Source organism: Coturnix japonica, chromosome 6, assembly GCF_054131305.1.
Source record: "Coturnix japonica strain WE chromosome 6, WE-NBRP24, whole genome shotgun sequence".
Lineage (NCBI taxonomy): Eukaryota > Metazoa > Chordata > Aves > Galliformes > Phasianidae > Coturnix > Coturnix japonica.
In genome coordinates this window covers 29,066,405-29,091,124 of record NC_140668.1, presented here as the reverse complement: position 1 = coordinate 29,091,124, position 24,720 = coordinate 29,066,405, and the positions used below count along the sequence as shown (strand labels likewise).

Below are 24,720 nucleotides of genomic sequence, written 5' to 3'. Positions count from 1 at the left end.
TGGTCCCTTTTTCCACTCCCTGAGCACAAACAAGGAGCCTCTTCTGGGCACCCAGGAGGGGCGAGCCGGGCCTTCTCCTCCCCACGGATGCCAAGAAGGGAGCATTTACCTCCCCGCCCCCTGAACTGAGTCGCTGCCGTATTGATGGCAGCTCTCCAGCCGCCCGCACCGAGAGCAGAACTGAACCCGAGAGATAAAAACATTTCCATCATCTGGAAACAATGAAGGCACTGTGAGAGCAGCGGATGGATCCTGAGGGAGGGGAGGACCGGAGCAAAGCAGCACCGCAGCGGGCGGCAGGAGGGAAGAAGGCAGGGAAGGAGGCAAGGAAGGAGGAAGGGAAGGAGGGAGGGAAGGAGGAAGGGAAGGAGGGAGGGGATCGCCGCCGGCTCCCGCTCGCCCCGGGAAGCCGCATCCCGCAGCCACCCCGGCAGGTGCCCGCCCGCAGCCCCCGGCCCGAGCCCCCGCCCACTCCATCCCCGCACCGACGGGGGCGGCTCGCAGCACCGAGCAGGAAAACGGCGGCAGACAAAGGCGGCGGGGTCCGCACAAGGAGCCGGGGCTGCGCCGATCCCCCCGCGGGCTCTGCCCCCTCCCGCTCCCCCCGACATCCCCGGCCGCGGTGCGAGGCGGCAGACAATGCGGAGCGGCGGGCGGGGGCACTGTGGGTGCGGTAGTTCCCTGCCCATCACCTGATGCTGTGGGCAGGCGCAGCCCAGGGCCGCAGGAACTACAAAACCCGCCAGGCAGCGCGACGCCAGCCTGCTGCTGCTGCAATCCGCACCTTGGCGTGCCGCGGGCGGGCACGGCTCGGCTCGGCTCGGCTCGGCTCGACTAAGGATGGCTGCAGACGGGGCCGTGGCGGGGCACTGAGCGCGGGCGCTGCCGGAGGGAACGGGGCTGTGCGGCACCGTCTGATGCAATGGTGGGACTTATTGCTTCGGCACCGCACGGCTGCGAGATCACTCGTATCGATCGCGATTAAGTTTGCGGGATACGGACATGGGAGGATCGCGCGTGTGACAGCGCCCACCGCTCGGCACTGCGCCTGAGAGCATCTCAGCTCGCGCGCATCCCGACAGCCTCGGGCTCTGACTGCGGGACACACCGATCTCCGGTGCCGGTGTCATTTGTCCGTGCCGACCATGCATCGCTTGGTGTCAGCGGCGGGGCGCGCCGCGGGCCGGGTGCCGACGAGCTGCCGGGGCGCCGGGGAAGAGGCGCTGCGCGGCGCGGCGGGGCGGCCCCCGCGGGGTGCCAGGCTGCCGCCGGAGGGGACGGCGAGATGGAGCAGCGCTGCCAAGGCCTCCGCCGTCAAGATCAACGAGAAGGCGAGCAGGGAGAAGATCCTGACTCTGGAATCCATGAACCCGCAAGTGAAGGCGGTAGAATACGCCGTGCGGGGCCCCATCGTCCACAAAGCCGGCGAGATCGAGAAGGAGCTGCGGAAGGTGAGGCGGGGGCTGCGGGTGGGGAGGGGCGGGGCGGGGCAGCGCTCCCCGGCCGCCGGGCCCTGCCCCCGGGCACTCCTCCGCCGCCGCCGCCTCTGATTGGGGCGCAGGGGGGCTCGGCGGGGCTGCGGCCGGCGTGGGGCCGACGTGGCAGGCGGAGGGGCCGCGGGACCCGCCCTCCGGGAGCCCTCCCGGGTTGCGCGGCGCCCCGCCGGGATGCTCGGAGCGCTGGAACCGCGAGCGGCTTTTGTGCCGCTGCCCACGGACGCGCCGTCCCCGCGGAGAGGACGCGAGAGCGGGGCCAGGAATCCCCCGCCCCCAGCCCTGTGACCCCCCGGCCCTTTTCACGGGGATGTGAGAGGCACGAGAAGCTGAAAGCCGCCGTCTCGTGTTTGCTCGTGCCGCGTGTTGCGTAAAGCACATACAGTATCCCCTCATAAAGCGGTATTTACATCTCTTCTGCCACTTTGACCTCCTGATGCAATATCGCGTCCTTTGCGGTATCGAGCGGGGTGAGTGACCGCCCGCCGGAGCGCTTCGGCGCTCGGTACGGGGCCGCAACGCGCTGCCTCGGCTGGGGCGGCACCTCCGCCCCCCGCTGCCCCCGTCCCTAACGCCGGACAGGCGCAGGAATCCTGCGGACATCTCCGACCCGGCATCTCCCGGTTTCAGCTGCCCGAATTGAGGTGTTTGAGGAGCCGCTTCCCAACACGCTCGCGCTGCCCGATTCTGGGTGGTCGGCACTCATAGCAGCCACAAATCCCAGAGGCTCCTGGGCCAAACCAGACCGAATGCAGCATCCAAATCGCTCAGTGCTTACACTGAGTTCTCCAGATTTTTCTCTTAGTCCTTATAGTAAGACACCATAACAAACAAACAGCAGTTCAGGTGTGGCTTCTTGCTAGCGCTGCTCAGAGCTTCCCCTTCCAGCACAGGCACTGACTGACATAGGGCTGCTTTGAGTAAAGCATCTGCCAGAGCTACTTCTTACAATCCCAAATATTATTCCCCATCTTCACTGCTGTACCAAGCCTCACTAATCTGTTACTGTAGGGATGGCAGGAAGAACATGATAAGTGCATGTTTTGAACAACAGTGCCATAGCAATGCGACTATTTTAATTCCTTGCTCATTGTGTTAGTTGGCTGCTCTCATTTTGGAAAGCCCAGCACGCTTCCAGCTCACCGTGTATTATGTACATCAACATCTTAGTGCTTAATAATTATTAGGCACACCTTTATTTTCAAATTGGACTTCAGAGATCACCATCAGAGCGCTGGGGAAGGTTTCATTTCAAAACATGTTATGATTTTTAGCATACAACTTGTTTATAAAAGGTGTTCCTGCCTTTTCATGCGGCTGGATTCCCTAATGGGAGCATTTGCCAGGAACAGGGAACAAAATCTTCCAGTATTCCCACTGAGTGAGTGTTTGTTTTCATGTTACCGTCACAGAGCAGGAGATATTATTTGACAAAACAAACTGAATGTGATCTTCCTAACTCCTCCCCACTCTGCTTCCTTCAATTACAAGCTGAGTCATATGCAAAGAGAATAATCTTCAGTGTGCTTGTTAAAAAGTAGAAAGGCAAGTAATTACTAATTGCTTTATTAGAAGTTTGTTACTCCTGCTTTGTGTCTGATTATGTGGCATTTTCCATTTAAAAGCTTTTTTTTTTTCCTTGAGCCAATCCCTGGGATATTATCAATGGCAAACAGTGTTCATAAACACATGACTATGCTCTAAAATGACTAAAGCAAACAAAACCAAGTACCTATTGGCAGGGAAGAAGGAGAATATTACTGTGAAAGTCAAGACAACATTCACAGAGAGCACTGACCAACCTGAGGAAGCAGCTGAAAGACTTTCCTCTGCATCGCTCAAGTTCATCATTCCTCTTTGCCCTTCTGATAGAAATGCTCATTCCATCATTTAACCATCACCTAAAGAATTATTATGTGGTAAACTGCACAGCCTGAAGCAGTACCCAGGATCCTTGTAATTGAAATATAGGTTATCCAAATATCTAGTTTTTTGGTCCCAATCTGACAATAGTGTGATAAAGGGTCAGTTGTACTTCTTCACTTCCAGCCACCTATGGACAACTACTTTTTTCCATCCCTCTCAATCTGAGATCACAGAGTGAGCACTGCACCACTGCCAGTGGAACTAACGCTGACTGATGGTGGTTGTCAGAGAGGTGATGACCCACAGCATCTCTCAATCTGTGGTTACTCTTCATTGCCAAAAGCACTATCCTGTAGCTTCTCCACCACTTATGATGGGGAAGGAGCTTTGCATAACAGGAAAGCCTGGGCTCCACAGCATGGTGTGGGAGAAAGATGAGGCAGCGGGGAAGCAATGGTACCTCCACTTGTAAATCTACATTTGTCCTATTCTATAGAGATGCCTCTAGATATTTTGTTTCTAAGTAAACTAAAAGCATCTTCAATGCAGACATTGTTTAATTAGACAATAGAGGCCCCTCTGATTAAACTTGGTTCAATTCAGACTTTATACTTGTGTAACTCATACAGCTTGCTACGCAGACTACAAAATAGCTACTTGAAGCTGTTTGCACAGTGAAAGCTTTCCTCTTTGAGTTTAGTCCTGTCGACTCACATACTGAATAGCTGTTCTTCTGTTATTCTTTCTGGCATCTGCTTCTTTTGTATGTTAACCACAAAGGGTTCCAACAGGAGCTTTAACTCCACAGTGCACATGGAAATAAGGACTAAAATGTTACTTGAGAAGTTTCTGGGCAATTTAAGGAATAGTTCTTAAAAAGAGAAAGCAAGTAAAAAGGAGGCATTAATTTCAGCCTCTTCAGTAGTGTGCTCAGAATTAGACCAGTGTAAGTTTCAAGTTAGAATGCACTACTCAAGCAGGATAAGATCCATTACTCAGGAGTGCAGATGAGGCGTGCTCTACTTAGACCTCATAAATTTTGTTGACCTGTGATCTGTATTGGTAGAAGTAGAAAACTAAACTTTTCATCTAAGCTAAGTCTGTTCAGCTGGAAATCTCTATGCAAAATCACTTACTCAAATACTTCCCTTTAATAATACAATTTTGAAAAAGCATTGTGCTTCAAAAGTGAAAAGCTTATTTCTCTTCCCCTTTGCTGACAGTAATAACCAGCTGATGTTGGCTTACTGATGTGAGACAGAACTTTCAGCCATTTTCTTGGGTTTGCTGGAAATTTTACAAAGCAAGCTCAAGCACAGGCATGTTTTAACAAATGATTATTCCCTCAACAGATCTCCAACAAGTATGATCTTTCGTCTATCACTTGGTTTTGATACTTGCTGATTGGTGGCCAGCATATCAAGCATTGACTTTAATTACATTTCAGACCAGAAATTTTAGCCTGAGCATGAAGGCCATGCAAGAATAATGTAATCTCAGGGCTGAACCCTTCTCTTTACATAATGAGTAATAACAAGCTTTATCATTATGTAGGTAGCAAATAGAGCTGATTTGTTACTTTGCATTAGTGCTAATTTTAACTGACCTTGTTATGGAAAATACCTTCCTATCTCTCTCACTTAAACTCCCCTGTTTTCCAATTTCCTACTTCGGTTTAACATAACTCATTGGAGTCTAGTTAAGTGAGCTTAAATGCCCTTGCAAAACACATGCATATTAAATAACATTTTAGGATCCACAAGTCAACTCATGTAGCTCCCAGAAACTAAACAGGCTTAGTGCAAGTCACTACAACATTAGGTCTCTCTGCAAAACATCCAAGTTATTGAGACAGAAACATAGGGACAGGGAGACGTTGTGCAAACACATGTTGGTAGCATGTAGAAAGTTCTTTCAGATCAGCGTACGTAGATTTCATATTCCACCACTAGGTCCAGAACTACTTGCATGCTGTGGCAATGTACAGTCTCTAGATACCTATATCTGCTTTGTTTTTGCTTTTAATAAACTAATTTTTTAGGCTTTTAAATTGAACAGAAAGATGTACGACTCAAAAATCAAGACTTAGTTGTAAATGGGAATTGACTGTGTCCCTGGGAGTTGTGGCAAGATAAAACAGTTACGGTGATGACATGCAGTAATAATTTGACATGCTAAGAAAAGGATGCAAGATTGACTGGTACACCCAGTAACGAAAGGTGCTAAGCTTAAATTACCATCCTGTAATTTCCTGCTTTGAATACATGACTGTGTACACAGCAAGAAAGTATCTCCCAGGCAAAGGCTTGTGAGCTCACTAAGGCAGAACTGTTGCTCCTCAGCTGCAGTACACGTTGCATACTAAAACCTCTGCTTTTTAATAAGGGAGAAAACTACTGCAGACGAAGAGGAAAGACCTTAAGAATATGATTACCAAAACTGTACATTCAGAAGCACACAGTCCACAAGATTTGATCTTTCCTTGATGAATATGATATCAAAATTTATTCCAGCATAGTCTTTTTCTCCAATAGGTCTTCAATTTGAGAAGATCCTATTGTCTAATCTCCTTCTAACAGGCATTATTCTGGCTGTGTTATTTACAGTCACATTTAAATCTAGGATTTCACGAATGCAGACAAGATTTCTGAATGCAGATGCTCTTTGAACCATGTATAAGACAAAAGTAACATAAGGACAGTTCCTATTCTGTAACATCACACCTGCAGTCAGCAACACTGTTTTTCTCATCTAAAGCAATGCAAGTCGCCACTGCCGTTTCAAGTCAAAATCCAGAATCTGCCTTCTCCTACCCTAAAAGAGCAGACCTTGTCAGCATGAATTACACACGCATAACACAAAGCCTCACTCTGCGGTAAGCAGGTCAGAGTTTTTTCTGCCGTGAGCTGTTTAATAAATAGATTGGAATGCTAATTCAGGCCTTCAAGTCTCTTTTAGTTAAGGGCCTCTGGCCAGTGCTTTCTTGGCCCTCTGAGAGAGCTAGAAAAGCACTTGGCTACTACAAAGTATATCTAAACTGTGCTGAAATGTTTGGTTTTGCCAGCTCTCTTCTTACACAGATTATACAGCTTGTTTGTGCAAGTCACAGCAAAACCAGGCTTGGCTTGTGCTAAGGAAAAGGATTTCATAGTGTGGTGTTATTGCCCGATAACCATCAACAGGAGGCACAAAGAATTGCCAATGGAATCAATGAAAAACAGCCCAAAGCAGACAAATGCCGAAATTCTAAAACTGCTGAAACACCACATTGCTCTTCTGGGATTATAAGCACCTCACATTTTCACCCTTTCCAGTTCAGTTTTAGCTTAGTTCGGTCATTACCAAATTCAAAGCACCACAAGCCTATGTTCAGACTGAGGCTTTTCCCCTGAAATTTGCTTAAGACTTCAGCAGACGTTGCTGTACATTTGTTTGTGCTCTTCTTTGCTCTTTCTGGGCACAGTGCACACAATTTCCCAGCATTCTTTGATGGCACCATTGTGAAAGGAACCTCCTAGGCATGCTAAAACTCCCGCAAGACATACCAGCTGCTGGCAGTGCTTTGGCTTCTTGCTAGTTCATTGTGATACTGAATGTTCTGGCATCATACCTCTACTTTAATCAAATAATTTGCCTAACACTTCTTGCACTCTGACTTTCTCCCTGTGAGTTTGTTCCTCTTTTCACATTTTTCTCTTTCTAGCTTTGTTTCTCAAAGTCATGGGGATACGTAGGAGAAAAGGAAGCTTCTCCAGATCTGTTTGACTGCACAAAGCCTGCACCAGTTAATTCTGGTTCACACATAACAGTCCTTTGTCTCAATGTGGTATGATACTTAGAATTATTCCAACTGTATCAGTGCTCTGTCTGACTTTCTTTGAGTTTCAAAGGCTTTTCACTTAGTCTCCCAGAAAGACTGCAGTTCTGAGAAAAGGAGATTGACAGAAATAACTGCTGAAGGAACTTATTTCTAAAGAGTGCACTGGGAAGACTCATTTCTTCTCTTAGAATCCTGTCAATTACCACAGAGGCAGCAACTGAAAAAACATTGAATGTATTTTTATATGTTCTGCTTCACATCTGAATTTGAAAAGTGTGAGATGGTTTCTTCAACTTTAAAAAAAAAAAGGCTATCTTTTGCTAATGATTTCAATAGAATGGCAGAAGACTGGCTTTGTTCAGAAGATGAAACACTATCAGGACAGGGAGAGGAGCCACTGAAGGCAGAAGGTGGTAGCACTGATTGTTTTGTAGAGCTGAAGGATGGATTTTCTCCTTGACATGGTTCATACCCTCTTCAGTAGGCATGAATATGACTGGTACTTACTGCTCCACAGTTTGTTATTACGGCTCCTGTTCTGCAAGCTTCACTTTTCCAAATCTCTGCCTGCTCAACCCCATAAGTATAAGCCAGTTGCAATCCAGCCAAACCCAGCCAGACTGCCTCCACGACATGCCTTGAAAGCCTGTCCCTACTAAATTAGAAATGAATGCTACATATGTAAATATATATAGTATACATATATATAAAAACATATATAAATATATGTAATATATATAAGGAGAGAGAAAAGACTATGGACCAGTTTCTGCTCTCCTTGGCTTGCCAGGGACTTAGATTTTCCCAGCACAAACAGGTTGCTGATGTGGCCAAGACTGTTCTGCCTCCTGCAGCAAAATAAACCTTGCCCTAACAAACATTATGTTGTGTTTCAGTGCTTCTCCTGGTGTTTTACAGCCTGATGTTGAGGTTACCAACATCACATTCACATCTCCTTTCATACAGACATTTATACAGACTTTCTGAGAAGTACTTGACAGTGATCTTTCCTGAGACTGCCATCATCGTAGGGAAACCTTGACCCAAAAGACCTGTGACTAAAACCCCTCTGTGTCCAGGCTTGGAGTAAATCTCCACCTTGAACTTATGTGCAGTCATAGGCACTGCCTAGACTTCTCTTGATGACAGCTTCTGATATCCTTACTTTGAAATTCTGACTCATTAGCATTCTTCATTTTTTCTTGCTTGTTATGTTTCCTTTGCTTTCTTTACAAAATTGCAAAGTAAGAATTTTTATTCTGGAGGAATCAAAACAACTTCTGATATTCCCTCATTCCATAGAAAGAGGAGAAATGAAGAAGCAAATATATGAGGAGAAAACTATGTAGTCATAATACTTATTTTTCCAATATTTCACTGGAAGAGATATAGCGAAACAACTGTTGATATTAACTCATGGCAGGGAAAGCAAAGGTCCCAGTTATTTAAAAGCATCTCTCTTGCTAAAGGGGAAAAAAAAAAAGCTCTATAGCTGGGGCCAAGAAATACAAATTATTCAGTAGGATGACAGACATTGAGCAGGTGTGCAGGAACAGACCGTACAACCCCAGCTGTTCTATCTCCACTAAGATTTTCCAGTAAGATAGTCTAAGTATGTTTTGCTGTTTTCTCCATACTAATCAGCTTAGTAGCAAGAGTAGGGTAAGTTTTAAGGAGCAGGTGATGATTATGTTGTTGTATTTGAAGCTCAAAGACAGTGATGGCACTAACATTGAGTCTGGAATTGGCAACGTTCAGCTGTCAGTGATCCCCAACCTATTTCTAACTGTTTGTAATGCTGAGAAGTTACCCAACTCCAGCCTCGAATAGCTGTAATCTTTATCGGATATCTCTACTCCAACTTCGTTACATAAAACTGAAATGCAACCTTTATTTAGGTACTTGTTTATAATAGTAAGCATAAAAACAAATGACATAATGGGGTCAGTGTACCATTTTCAATTACTTTAAGTGAACCTTAAAAAAAAAATTCCTGCCAAATTTAAGGCCACGTAAAATGCTTTAATGGTACTAATGCAGGATCATCTAAGTTCCATTGCCTTGTCTTAATGCCATTTTTAGCTACCTATTTAAATTCAAAGGAAAAATGTAAATGGTATTGTTTATGTAAACCTTGAATTGCATCTGCAGGGGCAACTGAAACCACTTTATCTAGAATAACCTGTTAGCCACAGTATATAGCTGTAAGCCTCCAAATCTTAGCATACCTGGGAACTTGCTGGCCAGTTCTATTGTTTTGGTCATCGTTATCTTTGCACACAATCCACGGTGGAAAGCCAATAATTAGTTAAGCCTTGCCAGCCATATGCAAACCTAGTAACTTGCTGTACATACATAGGCCAGAAAGGGGCTTTGCGAGTTCAGCCCAAACACAGCAGGTTGTTACAAGTGATTCAGAACAGAAAACTAATCAGTAAAAACATCTGCCTGTTCATATTTCAGAGATTAGGAAGCTTGTCAATACTCATGGTGATTAGTTAGCACTTCTGCTGTTTATCATATAGGGCCTTACTATTGTAGGCTCTGCAGAACAGCTGCATACAGTAAAGTGGGGTCATAACATAATGCATATTTATTGTAGATATTCAGAAAATAAAGAAGCAAGGAGTGTATAGACCAACTGAATAAAAGTATTAAATATCTTAGGTTTCTCTTGTTGCATTTTTCAGATGTTCTTTCATCTTTGTAGCTTCTTGACTGAGCTCTTCCTCCTGCAGGTGTATCAAACGAGTTGTTCTATTATTACTAATTCAGAATGCCTTTCTATCATCTTTTCCAGCTCACACATGTAGTTTCCATGCAAACCAACCCCTTATTTGTAGGCAGTAGAAAATGAATACAAAAAGCAGACCACTAATTGTATCAAAATGTGTCACAGTCACATTTAAGATCTACTGGTAGTACTTTATAAGAAATGCACTAAGCTTTACATTAAACTTCCCTTTTCTGAGACTACATACTGTTTAATCACAGCCAAAGAAGAAAGCCCTACCAGCTGTTTCAGCCCTAACAGTATGTTGTGAATTATTTCCTTCTAGGGAATCAAAAAACCTTTTACTGAAGTAATTAAAGCCAACATTGGAGATGCACAGGCAATGGGACAAAGGCCAATTACCTTCCTTCGTCAGGTAAGAATATTTTATAATATTATTCTTGCTTTTTTGATTATGTAATGATACCTTAACATCTGCTTGATTTACATATCAAGTATGAATGATTCCTCAGTTGCACATACAGTCAGAATAGTCTGTCATAACAAGTTAGAAATTGTGATTTCAGCCTAAATGCTTGCTATATTTTCTCTTAACACAGTAGATTTTCTTACTCTTCAGATTATTCCCCATCCATCCTTTCCCCTGCCACTTCCTCTGTATTATCAGTCAGCACATCCATTATCTGCAATGGACTTCAAAAAAGAAAGTGATTGTCCTTAAGGAAAAAAGCAAATGCCTTTCTTCATCTAATAGAACACTTTAAGATCTGCGTGCAGCTGGGTGCGCTCACTTGCACTGCTGCTGATTTTACAGCAGTGTACTGAAAAAAATAACCCAACTACTACGCTATTTAAACGCATACCATTTTGAAACTATATGTTTTATTATTTATTAAAAGTATTTTTATACTATCTAAATAAATAGCATGCTAATAAAAATAGCATACTAGAACATCCCTCACTCGCACACAAAATCCTGAGCCTATCATACAAATTTAGAGACTTACAGGCCACACTGAAGCAGCATCATTCTGGGTATCTACATACTGAGACAATAAAATTGAGCTACACAGCAAACTGCCCACAAACTAGAAAGACCCAAGCTTCCTTCAAGTAAATTCAGATCCAATGTTATTAATTAAAATACCATGTAAATGTGAAACCTTTTCTCCCCATGACAGTATATGCTCACAGTCCAATTATTTAGTCACCTTCCCATGAGATGATAACAGCCCATCCATTTGACACCATGTGAACCTAAAAACAAGAGTGTGAATCAAAGCTGATCTCAAGCAAGGCCTTCAGAATCTTTATGCCTTACATTCCTCCATAAACTAATTCTGTTAGGTTATGTTTCTACTTTTCCTATGTTCCATATCATCACTTCTTTTTTTAATTAAATATTACCACACATTCTAATTGGTAAGGAGTTCTTTTAGGAAAGAATTATCAGAAGATGCTACTGGGATTTAAAATTCTGATCATATTTTCAGTTCTGTTCTTTACCTAAAATCTTTATTTCTTGTCAATTAAGTGGGCTAATAATACACAAAGAGTGGAGGACAGACCTGTTTAGAGAGTTCCCCTTCTGTATAACTAACTGTTTTACTGTGTTTGCACTACGCATAGCTCACTTGGATTCCAGTGTTTACCATCCGTAATACAAATAGTTAACAACTCTATAACTGCTTTTATCAGCAGAACTTGGAACCTGATAGAATTTCTTCACTTCTGCAAGCACTACCCTTAAAGAAACAACTGCAAGTCCCTTCATCAATAACCTTTGATTTAAATTACCTAGTATTTGTGATCCTCCTGCTCAAGGAAAGTTCACAGAAACATTACCAACTTGAAATAACCGTTGAGCAGTGGCCAATTTACAGCTTTCTTGGCACTCTAGGTAGTGGCACTGTGCACATACCCAAACCTGTTGGACAGCCCAAGTTTTCCAGAAGATGCAAAAAAGCGAGCGAGACGGATCTTGCAGGGTTGTGGAGGTAACAGCTTAGGTAAGCATCTGTTCCAGTTGCTCCTATGTGCAACAGAATCAACTAAAGCAGTTTCAATACGTGCAGTGCTGAAATTTCCTCATCTTGTTTTATATGATAACAAGTCCAATGGGAGATGGCCTAGGTCAAAACAGCAGGGGGAGAATTCAGTGTGGCTCACAGGAAAAGTAAAACATAAAATACACAGGTACAAAAACTGAGAAATTACTCTTAACTCCACAAATCCTTTCCTAGCTTACTTCCCAACACTTCAGTAACACTGCACTAATTGCCATGTAAGAGTTACTAGGGATACAGGTGAATTTTTCCTCAATCTTTTTCTTGTGGTGATTTTCAAATTTAGGGACATGGTAGGAGTTCTCAGAATGCTGAGTGTCTGTCCTGTGCTTCTGGAGTGACTGAAAGGAAATCAGCCTTGTGTAACATTTCAGAAATACGTGATTCCACGTAAAATCACTTTTTTTTTTTTTAATTAGATCATCACATACTTCAAATAATTTGCATTAGCTTAGTAGGCCTAAAACACCTGCAATATTTAAATGCAATGATCATTCAGAATGTATGTTTCTAACATAAGAACTGTAAATACATAGAGTACACAATATTTTTCCTGATGTGGTATGTACTGAGAACAACTGTCTAAATTCCTGAAAACCAGGAACACTGAATACATTATTGATCTGCTCTACTGGTTTGTGCCTGCTCACCATCTACCTCTGGACCATATACCAGCACCCACTGTTTGCCACTGGTTGCTCATCAGCCTCTATTCAGCACTCCATAAACACATGGCCTGAGGTGAATGCATGTGCAGAGTCCCAGACCATGTATGAAGCCTCAGACATCCTAAACTTGCATTCAAATACTCTGGGATTCTTTTGACATGTTGATTTATGGATTATTATTATTATTGTTAATATAATTTGCACCCTCCAGTGCAAACTAAGCGATTCCAGTCAAAGATACCAACCAAGTACAATTAACCATAGACCTCAAAATTGGATTCAGGGTTTCTGTTTATCCCTACTCAGTTATGGGACACAGCCCTCCGAGAAGCACAAAACAAATGACAGCTTAGGTTTGCTGTCTTACACTAACAGGAACTTCCTAGCTGTGGTGGAATACCTTTGTATAAATCTAATATAACTTTACTGCAAAAGTGAATTTTTAGGACATCAGAGAATTCTGTGCCCTGAACTGCCACTTTGTGCAGTGCAATTGCACAGTCCCTGCAAAGGCTCTCAATCACAGTGCTACAGAAGTATTACTAGGCTGACTACTAGCATATAACTGAGTTAAGAGAGTGAAGTCAGGTGCAATTATTCCACTCCACCCAACAAGCAGAAAAGATTCTACAGCTTCATGACAGTGTTCTAAATTATGTGTACACTTGTCATTTCATTGTCCATCAGTCCTGAACTAAGCTTGGTCTTATTTTCACTCTTGTTGCACATGTTGGCACAAAGGCATCTAAAAATCTTAATTTAGGATTGTTAATTGTGTCCGTAAACTTCATGCAAACCTGGCAGACTGGGGTGATACTAGAAGTCTCTGCTACAGATAACTTGCAAGTAGCTGCCTCCATGTGCAGAGAGAGGGAAACAGTTTAGGATGTTTTCATTCTCAGACTGTGGGAAGAAATGGCATTTTATTTTGATGATGCAAACGAAAAATCTCATTTCTGTCATGGATTTTTAAGAAGTTTTTTTTTTTCCTATCTCTGATCCTTGTTCCTGCTCCTTACAGAACTGTTGATTGACCTTTCAGCATAATGAAAGCAACTGGGAGAAAGTAAAAATGGGATTGCTGACCCAATTTGCAAAGCATCCATTACAGCCTACTTTTTAACCAATCCAGTATATTACTTCTGTATGTTAGTGATTCTTATTGTATTTTTCTAGACTCAAATGAATTATTTTGCTAAATAAACAACCCAACTTCCTTTCCCACTCCTTAGAAAGAAAATGAAATCTCAGGGATTCAAAACTCTCATACATAGGAACTACTTTGTATGCTACCCATTCTGGAGTCTTGCTAGCAAACAGCGAATGTAACATTCACTGTACCTAACTCTTATCTCATTCTGCTTTTCACAGGAGCTTACACTGCCAGCCAAGGAATAAATTGCATCCGTGAAGACGTTGCTTCATACATTGAAAGAAGAGATGGAGGAGTTCCTGCAGATCCAGATAACATATATCTTACCACTGGTGCTAGCGATGGCATTACTGTAAGTATTAAAATTAAATCTATTTCTTCTTGCTATAAACTATAATTCATTACTTACCTTCAGAAATATAGATATCTGCTGAATATCTGGTCTGGCAAAATCCCATGAGTTTGATCAGATACTTCAGTAAAATTAAGTAGATAATCGGTATATCAACTACACGGACTTAAGATGCCAGCTAAGGAACAGACAACATTGTCTCTGGATTTATACAGACCAGTACCCCCTAAATAAATACTATAAGCTATATACATGTCTAAATACAAACAAGGTGAGGCAACCCATCCAAACTGGTGTCCTTAGTAGTTGTGATGCATAATCATTGAAGGTTAGCAGGTATGAATCCATGGCAAACAAGTGAGAAGTCTCAAGAGCTCAGCTCTTCTTCCTGGCAAACTTGTAGCACGTATTAATGACAGTGAAAATCTCAAGGATCAGTTCCAACAGCCAGTTTGCTTGGGAGAAGCATCAGGTTTTGGCTTTGACCAAGATAATCCTCAGTTAAGGAGGAGTAACCACCCCATTAGATTTCTGCATTACAGGGACACGTTTACTGATATTGTAACAACCAATAGTTGTTTGTTTGTTTTTTTAAGGAGACCTAATAATATCAGGGTAACAGCGTGGCTTTTTTTTAATGACATCTAGTGGCAGAGTTCAGAATGACAGCGTTCTGACATAGTCACCAGATAATTTTAATGACTTGGCTTCCCAGAGTTTCTGATGCCGAGGGTTGTACAGGCAGCTTGCCTGGAACGTCAGCATAGCACATCAAATCTATATCATGCTCATTTCATTCTGCCATTGGTGAAATGTCAGCAGTACAAAGAGTCTCATTATTTGGCACCTCCAAGAACAGAACAACTATTGTTTCATCACTTAGGGGACAGAGCGTGTTAAAGAACTTGTTTTTAAATTTGCATTTCATTCTAACGACACTTTGTGGATGCTCGGTATTTTTCAGCTAGTGGTGGGTGATGATGCTGATTATAAATTATTATCTTAGTATCTGAGTTAGAATGTGATAAGAAGCACAGAGAGGCAGATTTTGTGCTAGAACCTGCAGAACACTTCAAGGGTACTGCTAGCACAACTTTTTCTTTTACACACTAATTACACATTGATAGATACCTGATCTGATTGCACCTGTACTTCAGAGTTCTACCTAGATTAAAAAAAAAACAAGAAATCTCTCCACTTATCACAAATGCTTTTTTTAAAAATCTCATTAAGACATAAAAAATACCCACTGTTACAATTGGAAAGACTAACGCAGAGGAAAGATGATACAGGAATGTAACAGCAAAGAAACCAGCATGGACACAATATTTCAAACGAAAAGTAAAGCTGCTTACCTGTCCCAAAGATCCAGGCTCATATGAAAGATTCCACAACAGACAGATCTTCAACCAAAAATCTTCCTGCAGTGGCAGTCAGCCCTTAAATGAGGTCTAAAAGAGGTGAAGCCAGGCTCCACCTCTTCCACTCTCACAGCTGAACTGCCTTCACCTGTGCTCCCAGGGCTGACTGGCTCCTTCCCCCAGGTGCTCAATGAGTGGTTCAAGCCAGGACTCAACAGTTTCCATACAAGCCCCCACTGAGACACACAGCTGTGTATCATCTGGACTGATCGTAGTACAAGCAGTACATTTCTGTCTGTGTCTTCTGAGCATAAACTACCTATAATCACAAGATTTCCATTCTAGGATATGAACACTTCTCATCTTTCATATTTCTTTAACATGAAACCATGTCAGTCTCATAATGCCAGCTTTGCTCCTACCTGGCCACTAGCGCTCAGCTGAAATAGGTCTGTCTGTCCCAAAGGAGAACGTCCGTGTGCCCCAGCAATGATTTCTGATCTTGTTTCTTGGCCTGCTGCAATCACTGGCACAGTATGTGGAAGGCAGAGCAACAACTAGCTGAGGCTTCTTTCCTTATAATTGTAATCGGGTGCCATAGAAAAATCAGGAGCTTGATATTCCTCTTTTCAGCTTTCCCTTGAGCTCAGAATTTCTGATCAGAACTTTTCCCAAGATTCAGAAGTTGGTCAGACATTTAGCAGTGATGTGCACAGGAATGCTATGAAGCTTGGTTAGGGCATCCTCTTTCAGTTTGTAAATTACATTGAATGAGAAAATGGCTGCCAGCTCCTAGAATGGAAAGCTGCCTTAGCTCTACATCTTTTTAAGAGGAAGATCAGTAACTTATTGTAGAGTATACTATTAATTCTGATATATGAGTTGTTTTGTGTTTTGTTGTTTTGGTTTTTTTTGTTTTTTTTTTACTTTTTCCCCAGTCAATTTTAAAGATCCTGGTCTCAGGAGGTGGAAAATCCCGAACAGGAGTGATGATCCCTATACCGCAATACCCCTTGTATTCAGCAGTCATATCTGAACTAGATGCCATCCAGGTGAACTACTACTTGGATGAAGAAAACTGCTGGTCTCTAGATGTAAATGAACTTCGGCGCTCCTTGAATGAAGCCAAGGCGTACTGCAATCCAAAAGTGCTCTGCATCATCAACCCAGGAAATCCCACAGGTCTGTAGCGGTTCTGTTGAAAAAACATTTCAGATCTTTTTTTTCCATTTGACAATGCAGGCACATCCAAAACACATAGCAAATGTGTAAAGCTGGATTCTGGAGATCAGTGCTTCAAGTTGGATAGCACACCATAATTATAGAAACTTGTTTTCATTATCATGGAACTCCAGGAATTTGGGGAGAGAGAAGGGAGCAGATTCACTTCACTGGATCACATCTGAAGCCACAGCCTCCACTGAACTGTGTGGACTTGTGGAATGATTTTCAATTGCTTTTGGTCTTTATCAAAAATCTTGTCTGTGACATGACAGTGGGAATGGCTACGGGTACACACTGAACTCAGTGACTACCAGTGCCTCTAATAGAAGAATTTCTTTCTTTGTGTAGTTGATGTTACTTAGTGAGAAACTAGTTCCCTTTTAATGGCTTGGGGACAGAAGATAATAAAAACAATCTAAATGGGTGTAAACAGGCGTGAACTTTCTTCCTGCTGCTTGTCAGCTGACTGCAGCAAAAAATCCTTGTGTATATATCCACAGCTCATTGCACTTGTGAAGAGAATTGGCTTGAGACAATACATAGTACTTGAGTTAGGAAGGCACGATGCCAATTAGCACGGCTCAGCTCACAAACAGGAACAAAATAATTAAACTCCCTGCAGTTATTTGTCAAACTTATGCTTAAACAACATTGTGAAACAGCCTGTTTTTGCTTAATCATTAGGCATGTGAGGATTTTAAAAGATCATTTATACAAAGACTACTCTTAATTATTGAGTGATTACTTTACCTCACACTTCCTTTGCTTGAGATGGACTAAATTACCTTGAACCGTATCCCCTCCAATTGTGTCTCTGGATTTCACGCTTATTGAATTGTGTTCTGAAATGGAATAGCTCTTTTCTGAGACAAAGGGATATTTTATTGAACAGTTGGTTGTCTGACTAGATCTGGGATAAACAGTTTGTGCGCTCCACTAACTTTATATTTCTTGATTCAAAAATCAAACTGTAGGACAGGTACAAAGCAGGAAGTGCATTGAAGATGTGATACACTTTGCTTGGGAAGAGAAACTTTTTCTTCTGGCTGATGAGGTAATGGAATGTTCTGTTTTCTCAAAAGCAAAGCTAAAAGCAAGCAGATGAAATCCGATTTTGTCCCACATGTGTTATTGCTGCTTTTTAAGTACAAGGAACAGATTCTCTGTTATCATATTAATACATGGACAAACACAGAAGATTATTAATGTGAGATTTGAGCTAATGCACAGGGGACACAAGCAGGAAAACTAAGGAAGAAACTTTGCAGGAACTGGCCTAAAAATCTATGTGATATTCAGACCACTTGAAATGAAATAAACAAGAAAAATCAATTTAAATATACAAGTCAAGGCTAAATTATATAAAGAGCTGGCTGTTTTTCCAAAGGCTGAATTATTAAGTAAGGCCACATGAGATAAAACATATAATTACAGTAATGATTATTTAACAAAGAACCTTGTGTATTCTAAAGGCCTAAGTTACAAGCGATGTAACTTTCTTCAGTGCAGACCTGGCTCTCTGAAAGGCCATCTTTTATCCTTAGCTGGGGGAACGGAGTACATTAATGTCTTCTGACTGTTTAGGTTTACCAGGACAATGTGTACTCTGAAGGATGCCAGTTTCATTCGTTCAAAAAGATTCTGTACGAGATGGGACCTGAGTACTCTAACAACGTTGAGCTGGCCTCTTTTCATTCCACCTCTAAGGGATACATGGGCGAGTAAGTCTGCATTAATTGTTTTATTTCATCTTCTCTTGTTAATCTGATTGGACAGAAATTTCACATTAGGGACCTGAAGGTATCTTTTGTAGATTTTAACTAAAAACTGTTATGAAAAAGAAAGCAAACTGAGTGATTAATTAGCTCAGTGCTTCTCAATGTTTTGAACAGTACGGCATTACGAGTGTGTTTATTTCAGACACCGAATGCCTCACTTCCACTAAGCTGCAGTCCTACAGTCCTAAGCCAGATCTGTGAGAAAGGCAAACATGGGAATAGCCCAAGGGAACAGCTCAAGAATCAGTGGGACATTTAATATTCCAGGTGTTTGGTTGTTTTGGAGAAGATGAGATTAAAGAAAAAGATTTTTTTTTTAATTAAATGAATGCTGCTACAACCACACAATCCTGCTGTGAAGAAGAAACAGTCCATGTTAATAGTTAACTTGCCCAACAGGGAAGCTGCTTGTACGCTGTTTTCTCTGTATGGTATACTAGGACTTAATGGCACAGTGTTCCCTTCCATCTTTAAAGCAATCAGTAAAGCAGCTGTCTCAGCAACCTGTACGTTACATATTGCAAAAACCTGCATTAAGTTTCTTTCTACTTTGGCAATTCTTTTCATTGCTTTTCCAGTATTCATACACTTGCAGTTAACTGATCTCTTCTGTTTGCTCCAACCATAGATGTGGCTACAGAGGAGGTTATATGGAGGTCCTTAACTTGCACCCAGACATCAAGGGACAGCTTGTCAAGCTGCTTTCTGTTCGCCTTTGTCCTCCAGTCTCAGGACAAGCAGCAATGGATATTGTAGTGAATCCTCCAGTACCTGGAGAAGAATCTTATTCGCAGTTCATAAAGGTCAGCAATAACATGCTTATTCGTTTTGTACCAGTTTAGAACCATGTAGGTTTTTAATATTAACTGGATATGTCTACCTTAAAAAGTATGTTTTATTCTTTTGATGGATTCTTTGTTTAGGAGCCAAAACAAACAGAGAAGGCATTACCAAATCAGCTTTCTTGCTGATAAGTTCAACTTTTCTGCTGTTAAGCATGAGAAAAGAACTAATAAATAATATTTGCTTGTACTAAAATCTAAAGAGAAACAGAAATTCAAATACAGTTATAAATTTGGCCTTGTTCCTAACTATCCAGTATCTCTGTATACTGAACAATCAATCTGGCTTTAAAAACGGCAGCACTGAGTTAGACCAAAGGTTTGTTAACGTGGTCCCTAAAAACAGCCAGGAGTGGATGCTCAGAAGGAAGAATGTAAGAACAGGGCGTGCTGATAAACCTCTATAGGCTCCTGTCTGCCTACAACACTGTGTAGTTGCATCCTGCTGATGCTTTTATGCATTGCTGTCCGTAACCAAAATGATGGATTTAAGAACATCATTTGTTCTAAAAATTCAGCAAAGTTCTTGAAGTGCTTAATTCTGGATGGGATTCTTGTAGCATCATCATTATCTCTGGCATTTTTATGTAATTGACATCAGATATGTCAAACATTTTCCTTTTAAACAGGAAAAGGAGTCTGTTTTGAACAATCTTGCCAAGAAGGCCAAATTGGCAGAAGACATGTTCAACAAGGTTCCAGGAGTTCACTGCAATCCACTTCAAGGTGCTATGTATGCTTTCCCACGGATCTTTATACCTTCCAAAGCCATTGAGGAAGCAAAGGTCAGTCATCATTTATTCCCAATCCATTTTATCTTTCATATATTTTAAGTGCCTGTCACTTAGAATAGATCATAGAATAACAGAACAGTTTGGGTTGGAAGGGACCTTTAAGATCATCCAGTTCCAAACCCCTGCTATAGGCAGGGACACTTCCCTCTAGACCAGGCTGCTCACAGCCCCATCCAGCCGAGTCTTGAATGCCTCAATGTGAGAGCATCCACAGCCATTTTCCATCTCATTCCATGATGTGTATAACTGTGCACTTAAGAACTGGATGGTATTAATCAGGAGACTTTCTAGCCAGCAGATAATGTGAAGGAAAAAAATAGAAACTGCTAACAAAAGTGGAACTCGGCTCAAATTAATTTCATCTTGTCAGATGTCAGGGGCTGAGATTTGTCAAAGTACAACTTTGAGACTTTTGACCAAAAGTTACAACAAACCATTCAGTGATTAAAGCAAAAATCCACAGAACCTTTATTTTGAAACAAATATTTTGAGTAGGTTCTTCATCCTTGTCCCTCCACAAACTGCTGTTACTTAATTCACAGCATGAATTGTACAACTAGGAATTGTCCTTTATTTATTTAGTAAACAGAATAAGAAACTAATAATGCAAGACAAGGTTTCAGGAAAAAAAAAAAAAAAAAAAAAAAGCAATCATGAAATTATATGTCTTTGGGATATTCTGACTTTGTTAATTCCAAAGCATCCAATTCCCTTAGGCTCACAAAATGGCACCTGACATGTTCTATTGCATGAAACTTCTGGAAGAGACTGGAATCTGTGTTGTACCTGGAAGTGGATTTGGCCAAAGAGAAGGAACCTATCATTTCAGGTACAGTCCCTTTTTGATCAACAAAATGAACTATAACAATCTAAGTACTACCCCAATGCTGTTCTGATTAGATATGAGATATTGTACTTAAAGTCATACAGTCTGACTTTCTGCTGGACATTTTCTGTGCTTGAGCAGCTGGGTCAGCCCTGCTCTCCTATCTTCTTCTGATTCAGGTGTTGTCCCAGCTTGCTGACATAGTTTGATTCTATTTTTATACGCTGACATTTGAAACGCCTTCTCTGCAAATACAAACAGTAATTATATCTTATGCTGTAAAGTTGACTAGGGCGTTTATAACACTGCCCTGCTTTCTTCTGGGCGGAGGGGAATTAAATAGTGTTTCCTCATAGAGTAGTCAAGTGAAAGACGCAGTATCTTCCCCTACCAATCTGCTCCTTACACATGCTTAATTACTTTTAGTTTACTGAAACAAGAAGTTGGACTAAATCTTTTAATACCAGAACTGTGCTTGCTTCCAACAAAAAGCACTTTATTACAGCCAAGCCACTAACAGCTGGAATTTAGCATGGAATTTGGTCTTGTTTGCTCTGAAGCAATGAGGGTACCTTTAGCTATGGCACTTCTGCTGGCTGTGCCCCAGGAGAAAGTTAACATCTGTGATCTCATTCTTTTGTTTCGAAGTTAATGTGCTTCCCCCCCCCCGCCCTTTTTTCTAACTATTATTTTTCAGAATGACAATTCTCCCTCAAATAGACAAGCTGAAGATCCTACTGGAGAAAATGAAAGACTTCCACATAAAGTTTCTTGAAAAATATGCATGAAACTGCTGTGGCTTTTTCCTCCATCTCCTCCCCTTCAAGGTGAATGCTGAAAGCGGACAAAGATGTGCTAAGAACGTGCTGTTCATCTAATTAACCTAAATTCATGATAGATAGAATCTCTCTCAGATACAGCTACAACTTGGTTGAATTTAATGTCTGGTAATACATGACATTGCTACACCAACTTCTGCTTTTGTACAGGCAAGGGGAAAATGTGAAGAGAGCAGTGGAAGAAAGAGTCAGTGAATGACTTTGTGCCTTGGTTGGAAGTTACGCTCTGGAACTTTTGACTCGCTAGGTTGGGGAAGGGAGTTGGTCATGAAATTTACTACTGTTATTTGTTCTTTGCTTGTTGTCTGTTTCAAGACAGAAATACTCAGAACAACTGTTTAGATTGGAACTAGGAATGTGATTTCCATTTGAAAACTCAGCAAAAATTCAGAGGCCTGCTACGAGGGACTACTGTGTTTGGTTGTGGGTTTCTGAAGTATGAAGTGTTCTCTGAACCTGATTAAACACATAAGTGCAACATGCTACTTAAAAGCAAATCACTGGCAGATGTGTGTAGATACCTTTGAACTTCGGTTAGAAAGAAATTCTGCCATGACAGCATAATCTGAGCGGAACACACAGTTTGGATCAAAGGGATGAAGGAGGTGTCTATTCAACCCTATTTTTGTGAAACTGACACATAATGAGGAATATTTACCTTTTTGTTCATATGCTGTTGGACACATTAACCCAGCATAAGATGAGAGCATTTGGATGCTTATCCTTATAACAACTCCATGAGTCTCTCTAATTCACTTCTTTTATATACATGCAACATAATAAGCTACTGTCTCAAAACATATATGAGTACTGTGAATGCTTTCAAAAGCAGGTAAAATAAAACGCTATTTCAGAATTGCTTTATCTATAGAGAACATTTGTTTGAAACCACATCATTGGAAGACCCATTAGCTGCCTAAAACACAGCTTGAATTGTCAAGGACTAACAAACGTGCTCAGAAGAAATGTTTGGGGGTGGTTTCTATTGAAAGAAAAAGTATTTACAGGGAAATATCTTGCACCTAGCAAAAAGATAACCATGGTACAGCTCAAAACCTCCACAGTCATACTGCAGGCTGAATGAGCCTGAGGTCTTATTAAAACCCAGCTAAAGCAGGTCACTATCTAGGAGAAAAGTGGTGTTACTGTTCTGACCTATGGTAGTTCCACTGAACAGAGAAAGAAGGCTTTATTTTGTCCAGAGCTGGGAGCTGGACACCTTTGGCCAGCACTGATATGGTACTAAAGAAACATTTTGTAGCTTCCAGTATTCAGCCAGGAAAGCATTACAGTTTGTCAGGCTTAAGCTCAGCATTTTACAAAGTTAATTCATCAGTATCTCATTTCATCTAGTCATTCTTTTTTATTATTATTCACAGCAAATTCATTTTCATGTCTAATAGCACTTTGTTAGGCTGCCTTCAGAGCTGCTGCAGCATCCTGTGCTGCTCCAGGATATAAAGCCAAGGGCTAAAAAATCACCGCACGGATAAAGGATGTGCCAATCTTTTCAGTGTGGAAGGTGTTGCCAATACCTGTCCTTCCAACAGCAGCTTCCAGTCTGTGATGTGCACTGGCGGCTGCTGTCCTTCTCACTGCTTCTCACAAAAGCCTGCAAGGAAGAATTCTGGCACTTCGCAATCATTTGCCAGTGAATACAGGTTCATTAAGGAAAACTGCATGCTGCTATGTACTGCTATGTACTGCGTAGTACAAAGGTACTATGGAGGCTGGAGAAAACTAACAAACACTTATTGAAAGTAATTTTCTTTTGTCTATGGAGAAATGGATCTCTGAAAGGAAAGCAGACTGGGATTGGATATATTGCAACCATCCATTGATAAATGCAGCCTTTTACACATTAGCGCTCTCCATTTGGCATCCTTAATACGCAGTAACAAGACAAATTTAGAAGGCAAAAGTGTAATAAGTGAATGGAATGTTCTTTTAAAAATAAGGCAAGCAGCGCTTTCCTGTTCTATAAATGTGTCTGAATCAGATCCGGCTTCAAACTTGCAACGCGGCGTAGATTGAAACAAAGATCTAACAATTGAAGTTAGAAGATCTTTTATATTTTTGTAACTAGAGATTTTTTTCATAGGGTAGCATTTGTAATCTAAGAAGTCGATAGATTTTATATTTGCCTTTGCACCTGATGCTTCTGGAAAAGTGTAAAGGTTTACAAGTTTCTACTGATACTTTACAGGCGTCAAAGGCTTTTTGTTTATGCCAGGACAGCAATTCTTACACTTTTAAATCAAAACAGAACGGCATAAACAGCTTTTTCTAAGCATTCTCTGATGGTGCCTTTTATGTTTCCGACATTAGAAGGGATAACACTGTTTGCATCTCATACAGAAGGGCGGTGATCTCTGCTGCCCATCCGCAATGTCTGTGTGTACCGTGATGAGGTGAATGTGCGTTTTTGTGGATTAATCCTGTAAAGCTGAAAAAGGAGGTTTATTTTCAATGTCTTTTAAACATCTGATTAATAACAGACAATCCTTACTTTGGAATGCATGCTTCTAGGTTTGATTTTCTTACAGGTGCTCCTTATAATGGTACTTAAATGTATGAGACTTCCAAATAATAAAGCACATATTAAACTAAAGTGCAGTAGCTCTCCGTGTCCTGCGCCACATAAACAGCGCTGCTGGGCTCACACACACACAGAATCACAGAATGACCCGGGTTGGAAGGGACCTCAAGGATCATGTAGTTCCACCCCCCTGCCTGGCAGGGCCACCAAACATACACCTTTACTACATCAGGTTGCCCAGGGCCCCGTCCAACCTGGTCTTGAACACCTCCAAGGACGGGGCACTTCACGCTGACAGCGCTCCTTAACGAAGGCCGTGTGATACCGCACGCTCCGACTCACCCTGCGGCTCGGCCCGCACTCAC

At 41.8% G+C, this 24,720-nt stretch overlaps 1 protein-coding gene and 1 long non-coding RNA gene across 2 annotated transcripts; one reads left to right on the top strand and one right to left on the bottom strand.

Annotated features, from left to right (window-relative positions):
- The first annotated feature begins 407 nt into the window (after nt 1–407).
- Nucleotides 408–24,427, top strand: GPT2 (glutamic--pyruvic transaminase 2). Its single transcript, XM_015873971.2, has 11 exons — nt 408–1,451; nt 10,239–10,328; nt 11,814–11,922; nt 14,019–14,152; nt 16,452–16,695; nt 17,712–17,791; nt 18,322–18,458; nt 19,144–19,318; nt 19,987–20,142; nt 20,868–20,980; nt 21,675–24,427. Exons 1-11 carry the CDS (start codon nt 1,146–1,148, stop codon nt 21,763–21,765), a joined length of 1,635 nt encoding a protein of 544 aa, XP_015729457.1. The 5' UTR covers nt 408–1,145; the 3' UTR covers nt 21,766–24,427.
- LOC107319283 (uncharacterized) lies at nt 11,908–14,113 on the bottom strand. The gene is made up of 3 exons (XR_014947516.1): nt 13,989–14,113; nt 13,445–13,550; nt 11,908–12,042 (listed from the first exon to the last, which is right to left on the bottom strand). It is a non-coding gene; the product is annotated as an uncharacterized LOC107319283 (long non-coding RNA).
- Nucleotides 24,428–24,720: the final 293 nt, after the last annotated feature.

What these genes read in the sequence shown, in the direction of transcription:
- GPT2 (XM_015873971.2), top strand. Translation starts at nt 1,146, where the DNA reads ATGCATCGCTTGGTGTCAGCGGCGGGGCGCGCCGCGGGCCGGGTGCCG. An exon ending in TCGAGAAGGAGCTGCGGAAG is followed by an intron (nt 1,452 to 10,238) that starts GTGAGGCGGGGG and finishes ATTTCCTTCTAG; the next exon opens with GGAATCAAAAAACCTTTTAC. An exon ending in CAACCCAGGAAATCCCACAG is followed by an intron (nt 16,696 to 17,711) that starts GTCTGTAGCGGT and finishes ATCAAACTGTAG; the next exon opens with GACAGGTACAAAGCAGGAAG.